We start from the raw sequence: 8,214 nt of genomic DNA, 5'->3' as shown, positions 1-8,214 counted from the left end.
CCCTTCCTTCCTTCCCCTCCTTTCTTTTCTCCTTCTCTCCTTCCTTTTCCCCTTCCTTTCCTCCTTCCTTCCCCCTTCCTTCTCTCCTACATTCCCTCTTTCCTTCCCTCATTTCTTCTCTCCTACTCTCCTTCCTTCCCTCCTTCCTTCCCTCCTTCCTTCCCTCCCTCCTTCCCCCTTCCCTCCCTCTCCTTCCCCCTCCTTCCTTCCCTCCTTGCTTCCCTCCCTCCTTCCCTCCCTCCTTCCTACCCCCCTTTCTTCTCTTTCTTCTCTCCTTCCTTCCTTCCTCCTCTCCTTTCCCAAATTAGGGAGTTTTTGCGCAGGTGCTGGGTTCTTTCCCCACCCGGCCTACCTCACAGGGCCAACATGAGGCTCTTGCGGGATGGAGAATGCCCCGTTTGACCTCTTCCTCTGGTCTTGTGTTCAGATGATTCCGAAGACGCCCTGATGGTGGAGTGGTTCAAACTGATCCACGAGAAGCAGATCTTGCTGAGACGAGAATCCGAGCTGATGCATAAGTGAGTGAAACTGACCGGGGCGTGGCATCTGGGCAGCCAGTCGCCGACTATATAGGATTTGGGCTCCCTTTTTAAACCCAACAGACCAGGACTAGGGGTCATTACTCATTACAGGTGGTCCTCATTTTAGCGGCTGCCTTGTTTAGCAACCATTTGCAGGCATTTAGCGACTGCCTTATTTAGCGACCGTTTGCAGTGAGGACAGTGGAGAAAAGTAGCTTTGCAACCAGTTCCCTCTTTTACGGCCTTTGCAGATCTGCAAAGCGGAAGGAAAGCTGAAGTCATAAGTTTTGCTTAGCGACCGTTTTGCTTAACGACCAGGTTGCCAGTCCCTTGTGGCCGCTAAACAAGCCCATCCTCTTTTTCTTTTCCTTTCCCAGCCTTTATTCTTTGACATAAAGTGGTTTTTTTTGGGGGGGGGGGAAAGGGGAATATTTTTTCCTCCCTTGCTTTTTAAAACTTTTTTTTAATTTCTTCTCTATTCTTCTGCCCTGTTGTGTTTCTTTCTTTCCTTTTTTGAATTTACTTTTTTTTCTTTTTTAAAAAAATACTTTTTATTTTCCATTTTCATAACATACAATCGCATGTATACTATTACATAGCCAATATCCTATTGTATTAAGTAGTAATTACATCAGTTCCTCTTGCCATCAACGCCCAGAAAGATAAAAACCCATTATTAGCTCTTCTGCTCTCCATACACCTCTTTCTTCTGCCTCTCTCCTACCTCCTTTCTTCCTCCATCATCCTTTTCTACTCTACTTCCCCTTCCTTTCTCCTTCTCCTCTCTCTTCATTCCACTCCTCCTTATCCTCCTCATCTTCCCCCCTTACCCTCTCTCCTATCCCCCTCTTCCCATCTTTCTTCTCTCCTCTCTTTCCCACTCTTCTACCTCCTTTCTTCCCTCCATCATCCTTTCCTACTCTACTTTCCCTTCCTTTCTCCTTCTTCTCTCTCTTCATTCCACTCCTCCTTATCCTCCTCATCTTCCCCCCTTACCTCTCTCCTATCCCTCTCTTCCCATCTTTCTTCTCTCCTCTGTTTCCCACTCTTCTACATCCTTTCTTCCCTCCATCATCCTTTTCTACTCTACTTCCCTTCCTTTCTCCTTCTCCTCCCTCTTCATTCCACTCCTCCTTATCCTCCTCATCTTCCCCCCTTACCCTCTCTCCTATCCCCCTCTTCCTATCTTTCTTCTCTCCTCTGTTTCCCACTCTTCTACATCCTTTCTTCCCTCCATCATCCTTTTCTACTCTACTTCCCCTTCCTTTCTCCTTCTCCTCTCTCTTCATTCCACTCCTCCTTATCCTCCTCATCTTCCCCCTTACCCTCTCTCCTATCCCTCTCTTCCTACCTTTCTTCTCTCCTCTGCTTCCCACTCTTCTACCTCCTTTCTTCCCTCCATCATCCTTTCCTACTCTACTTCCCTTCCTTTCTCCTTCTCTCTCTCTTCATTCCACTCCTCCTTATCCTCCTCATCTTCCCCCCTTACCCTCTCTCCTATCCCTCTCTTCCTATCTTTCTTCTCTCCTCTGTTTCCCACTCTTCTACATCCTTTCTTCCCTCCATCATCCTTTCCTGCTCTACTTCCCCTTCCTTTCTCCTTCTCCTCTCTCTTCATTCCCCTCCTCCTTATCCTCCTCATCTTCCCCCCTTACCCTCTCTCCTATCCCTTTCTTCCTATCTTTCTTCTCTCCTCTGTTTCCCACTCTTCTACATCCTTTCTTCCCTCTATCATCCTTTCCTACTCTACTTCCCCTTCCTTTCTCCTTCTCCTCTCTCTTCATTCCACTCCTCCTTATCCTCCTCATCTTCCCCCCTTACCCTCTCTCCTATCCCCTCTTCCTATCTTTCTTCTCTCCTCTGTTTCCCACTCTTCTACCTCCTTTCTTCCCTCCATCATCCTTTCCTACTCTACTTCCCCTCCCTTTCTCCTTCTCCTCTCTCTTCATTCCACTCCTCCTTATCCTCCTCATCTTCCCCCTTACCCTCTCTCCTATCCCTCTCTTCCTACCTTTCTTCTCTCCTCTGTTTCCCACTCTTCCTCTCATTGGTGTACTTCAGCCTCTGAGCAAACTCCATTCTATGTTGATGGTATTTATGCTTCCATATCAATATACTTAACATATCTTAGTTTTAAAGAAAAACTTTTTGAATTTACTTTTATTGCATGATAAAATTCTACTAAAAATATATTTTTTTTAAAAAGAAGAAAAAGATGTAATAGAATCCTTCCAGCAATCATTTCAGGAGGGCTGCAAAACTTTGGACCGGCCCAGCATGAGAATCTGAATCCCTTAAAGTAACGTTTCTCTCCTGCAGGATAAACCAGCAGAAACTGGAAGTGAAGCAGTGGGATATTGAGACGGAACTCCGGACTCTCATTGCAAAGCCGGTGAGTATCCCATCCATTCTCCTAAGATTATAGATTAACAGACTTGGAAGGGGACCTTACAGGTCATCTAGTCCAACCCCCAACTTAAGCAGGAAACCCTACACTAGACATCCTCAAACTATGGCCCGTAGGCCGGGTATGGGGCACCAGTGCAAAGTATCAGGCCTGTGGAGTGGTGGGATAAAAAGCAGCTGGCAGCTTGTAAAGAAGAGGCTGGCAGCTTAAAAGTCTGTAAAAACAGCCTTTGGATATTTTTCATAGCCATGTGATCCATTAAAAGTCTTTAAAAGACTTTAAAAACAGCCCTTCAGATGTTTTTCATAGCATGTGATCCATTAAGTCTTTAAAAGACTTTAAAAGACTTTAAAAACAGCCTTTCAGATGTTTTTCACATATGATCCATTAAAAGTCTTTAAAAGTGTTTCAAAACAGCCCTTCAGATGTTTTTCACATGTGATCCATTAAAAGTCTTTAAAAGTGTTTCAAAACAGCCCTTCAGATGTTTTTCACATGTGATCCATTAAAAGTCTTTAAAAGTGTTTCAAAACAGCCCTTCAGATGTTTTTCACATGTGATCCATTAAAAGTCTTTAAAAGTGTTTCAAAACAGCCCTTCAGATGTTTTTCACATGTGATCCATTAAAAGTCTTTAAAAGTGTTTAAAAACAGCCCTTCAGATGTTTTTCACATGTGATCCATTAAAAGTCTTTAAAAGACTTTAAAAACAGCCTTTCAGATGTTTTTCATAGCATGTGATCCATTAAAAGACAGACAGAGAGAGACAGACACAGAGAGAGAGAGACAGACAGACACAGACAGACAGACACAGACAGACAGAGAGACACAGAGAGAGACAGACAGACAGACAGACAGAGAGACAGAGACAGAGAGTGTAAGAGAGAGACAGACAGAGAGATAGAGAGACAGAGAGACACACAGAAAGAGAGAGAGAAAGAGAGAGAGAGAGATTAATTACTATTTAAAAAAAAATTCTGGTTCTTCCCCTGCTGTCCAGATTCCTTGAAGACCCCAAAGGAAAAGGCTCGGGAGAAGGAGCTCCTTGACTCCCTCTTGGACACCGTCAACAATCGGAACCAAATTGTAGAAGATCTGGATGAGGACAGACTGAGGTACAAAGGGACGGAGGGAGGCAGGAGGACTGGAAGGACAGCCCTTGTCCAGTCCTTGGTCTCCCAGGAAGACCAAGCTGAGGAATCCTGGGGGGAGTTGGAAGTCCACACGTCCCAAAGCTACTTAAAGTTGGGGGCCTCGGCTGAAAGAAGCCACCCCTTGTGCCCCGCGCTTTGCCATCTTCCCATTTCTTCAGCAGGAGTTACTCCTCGGCCTTCTGCCTTTGGTAGGGAATGGTCAACAGCCCTCTTGAGAAGGTTTAGAAGCTCTTTTGCCAAACAAGGTTCACAGGTCCGGCTTTTTGGCAAGAGCCTTGGAGTAATTAGGGATGATTGCCGGCAGGTTCTGGCTGCGGTTGCGTTGTTAATTGTGAGGATGAGTTCCGCTGGGCGGATGAGGCTGTGAATACTGCACAAGGAAGCCGTTTGCTCATCTGGCCGGGGGTCTTCCTTCTCCTAAAACTCTTTAACGAGCTTTGTTTAAGGGGCGCGGTGGCTCAGTGGCCAAGACGCTGAGCTTGTTGCTCAGAAAGGTCGGCGGTTCAAATCCCTAGCACCACGTAACAGAGTGAGCTCCCGTGACTTGTCCCAGCTTCTGCCAACCTGGCAGTTCGAAAGCACGTAAAAATGCAAGTAGAAAAACAGGAACCACCTTTGGTGGGAAGGGGGCAGCGTTCCGTGGACCACTAATGGCCAGGGAGAGGGATGTTGGGATGTCTAGTTCAACATCTGGAGTGCCAGTACTGTTCCAGGGGGTTGGACGATCTACTCTTGTTTCCTTCTCTAGGGAACGGGAAGAAGATGAGGTGTTTGTTAACATGATCAAGAAGTTTGGTAAGTCTCAACCTTACATTTGGGTCAAGAATATTAAATTTTATCGTAATGCTGCCGTTTTCACGGCTGCTGTAACTTCAAATGGTTGATAATTGCAAGTTAAGAACTATCTGAATAGAATACAGAATAGCAGAGTTGGAAGGGACCTTATAGGTCATCTAGTCTAACCCCCTGCCCAAGCAGGAAGCCATACACTATTTCTGACGGATGGCAGTCCAGTCTTTTCTTGAAAGCCTCCAGGGATGAAGCTCCCACAACTTCCCAAGGCAACTTCTGTTCCATGGGTTGATGGTTCTCACTGTCAGAAAATCTCTCCTTATTTCCAGGTTGAATCTCTCCTTCTTCAGTTTCTATCCATTATTCCTTGTCTGACCATCAGGGGCTTTGCAAAATAGCTTGACCCCCTCTTCTCTGTGGCAGCCCCTCAAATATTGGAAGATGCTTTCCTGTCTCCCCTGGTCCTTCTCTTCACTAGACTAGCCAGGCCCAGTTCCTGCAACCGTTCATCGTATGTTTTAGCCTCCAGTCCCCTCATCATCTTGGTTGCTCTTCTCTGCCCTCTTTCTGGAGTCTTCTGGTGGCAAGCTGTTCCACTGGGTAATTATCCTCACTGTCAGGAAATTCTTTCTTATTTCCAGGTTGAATCTCTCCTTGTTCAGTTTCCATCCACTATTCCTTGCCTAGCCTTCAGGGGGCTTTGGAAAATAGATTGACCCCTTCCTCTCCGTGGCAGCCCCCTCAAATATTGGAAGACTGCTATCCTGTCTCCCCTGGTCCTTCTCTTCATTAGACTAGCCATGCCCAGTTCCTGCAACTGTTCTTAGTATGTTTCAGCCTCCAGTCCCCTAATTGCCTTTAACTGTGGCCCTTATGTAATGACCGATAAATGGTTTAAAAAGCTATTTCTTCCCCGCAGGTGTGTCTCAAAGCCCCCAGGAAAATGAAAAAAAGAAAAAAGTGTTTGGTTTTCTCCGAATACCAAAAGCCAAGAACTGAATCCACCCACGGAGGACAGTGCAACCGAAGGAGCTTCATCACCTACAGAATCTATTTGCTGTTCGGATAACTTTGTTCCTAAGGCGGATAAGATTTTGGATGGCCCCACGGGGTGCGGGGGGGGGAATAGATGCAGAAGCAGAAGGTGATCTCCCAGGAAATCTAGCGATGCTTGGATAAAAAAGGAGCAAAGCCTTGGGGAAAAATTATAGGCTTTGAATGCAACAGCCCTTTTGCCTTTTGAAAAATTGGCCAAAAATCCAAGTGAAGTTTGAGCATCTTCAAATGAAGTTTTTCAGCAGCTGAGAAGCAAAGGCTTTTTTCTCTATCTGCAGGAGAATTTGGGGTATGTGGCTGTCCCCCTCGTTTTTCCCCCCCTGGTAGGACTGTATCATTTTTCCGAGAAGAGAAAAACTTCCCTTCCTACTTTGGATCAAGCAGCAATAAATAGATTTCTTTCCCCCAAAAGTTCCTGCAAGGATTTAGGCGCGATCCCAGGGAAACCACTAGGTGGCGCTGTAGCTCTCAGCAGTCTTCTTTGCAAGGGACTTGAAGGGGAGAGAAAAAAAATATATATTCTCAGGAATTTTCATTCAAAAACCATCAGATCATCCACTCCATGTGCTTCTGTTTTCATGATTTAGAGAACCAGATTCACTCCAGAACTGGCCTGCGGACTTTATTTTTTTTAAAAAAAAAACCTTTTGTACATTGTAATAAAACTAGAAGGTTTTATGATTGACAGTTTGCGAATTGTCAACCTCTGGCTGGCCCAGAAGCTTAAGGGCAAAGCCATTTGGAGGAAGAAGAGGAGAAGGAAGAGGAGAAGGAAGAAGGGACCAAGGAGGAGATGGAGAAGAAGATAAATCCCAAATAAATGATAAATGAAAAATGAAAAAAAGAAAGGGGGGGAGGAGGAGGAGGAAGAAAAAGGAGGAGGAGATGGAGAAGAAGAAAAAAGAGGAGGAGGAGGAGGAGGAGGAGGAAGAAGAAGAAGAAGAAGAAGAAGAAGAAGAAGAAGAAGAAGAAGAAGAAGAAGAAGAAGAAGAAGAAGAAGAAGAAATTTCAATCAGGAGCATCTTTTCATTAAAATGGTAACCTATTAAGGTGCTTGGCGGTGTCGGTACCCACGTTGCTATGGGTAGGAGAGAATTACTTGAAATAACCCGCCAGATAATGGACTCAGAAAGGCGTAGTTGAAGCCCAGGTAGACCTCAAGCACTGCTGAGGCCATCTAGCCATTGAAGCAGTCTTGGTGGACTTAGCTGGGATGGGAAAACATGGGATGGGATTCAGTTGGATTTGGTTCTTCAATAACTAGAGTGAACTTCTGCTTTGGGTAGGAGGAATAAATCTCCTTTTAGGGCCTTATGAGAGTCACAGAAGTCTAAGGAGATGGAGAGGTGGACCTGAGCAGGAAACCATGGAGACGACAGACTAGAAGCTGATATTCATCCAGAAGTTGGTCCCGTGACCTGAAACGGACAAGGGTTATGAGCAAACCCAATGCTGATAAGAAAAACTAGACATTTGGTGCTGAAGAACCAGAGATGGACGCGGGTGAGGACCAAGCATGAGGACTAGGGCTTTGATACAACCTGGTGTTCAAGGATTGCCCCATTTGAGTCAACTGACAGGGTTTGGGTGGGCCAGAACGATGGAAATTGTGGCTCCAGCTTCTTGGAACGGACCTAAACCATGAGTGGAACACCAAATGTTCAAGGAGATTTTCTTGAGGGACAGTTGCTTCAAAGTAAGTTGGCCAATGGAAGACCAAGCCCAACGAAGTCCAGGAAACCTCAGAAGCTTGACCCAAACCTCTTTCAACTTCCACACCTTTGCAAGGGGACTGTATGACCAAAGCCCCCCTCCCCATTATTCTTGAAGGTTTTGGAGTTGGCGAGAGAGGCTGGTGGGCTTTCCCAGTATCTGCCGTCTGCTAAGGAGCGTTTTTAGCCAGAAATAAACAAAAATAAAAAAAATAAATGGAGAAGAAACGCTTGGCAGTCGAGAATTAGCAGCAGATGCTTCCTCCCCTCCTTCCGTTCTTGCCCCTTCTTTTGTTTGTGTTCATTTTATGTGCGCGAGTGTGTGTCGTTTCAATTTAAGCAATGCTCTTTTTCCTCCGCAGCTTAAAACATTTAGCGATGAATTGATTACGATTCCGTTTTTGATTGCCGGCAGTGAGAACGAGCAGGGATGACAGGCTGGCGGAGGGAAAATGTCGGTTTCCAGGCGGCCCATCATCGCAACAGCGCACAAATCTTGCGCTTTCTATCTTGGTGAAACGTTGCTCCCGGCAGCCTAGGTTTCTGCTGAAGTGGGAATATTCCAGACGCAAA

The 8,214-nt window shown here is 45.6% G+C and overlaps 1 protein-coding gene across 1 annotated transcript in view; it reads left to right on the top strand.

The window, feature by feature from the left end:
• MICALL2 (MICAL like 2) overlaps positions 1-6,616 on the top strand; it is a gene marked incomplete in the record, with an annotated part of 29,363 nt that extends 22,747 nt beyond the window's left edge. The window contains 5 exon segments of the mRNA XM_087729233.1: positions 428-518; positions 2,841-2,917; positions 3,928-4,042; positions 4,830-4,876; positions 5,793-6,616. Of these exon segments, the coding sequence (XP_087585359.1) occupies positions 428-518; positions 2,841-2,917; positions 3,928-4,042; positions 4,830-4,876; positions 5,793-5,872 (410 nt within the window).
• Between the last annotated feature and the right edge of the window lie 1,598 nt (positions 6,617-8,214).

Source organism: Thamnophis sirtalis, unplaced genomic scaffold, assembly GCF_051295495.1.
Source record: "Thamnophis sirtalis isolate CommonGarterSnake01/CBP01778 unplaced genomic scaffold, rThaSir2_p1.2 scaffold_14, whole genome shotgun sequence".
Lineage (NCBI taxonomy): Eukaryota > Metazoa > Chordata > Lepidosauria > Squamata > Natricidae > Thamnophis > Thamnophis sirtalis.
The sequence above is the reverse complement of the archived record's forward strand: the minus strand, read 5'-3'. Positions and strand labels throughout refer to the sequence as shown.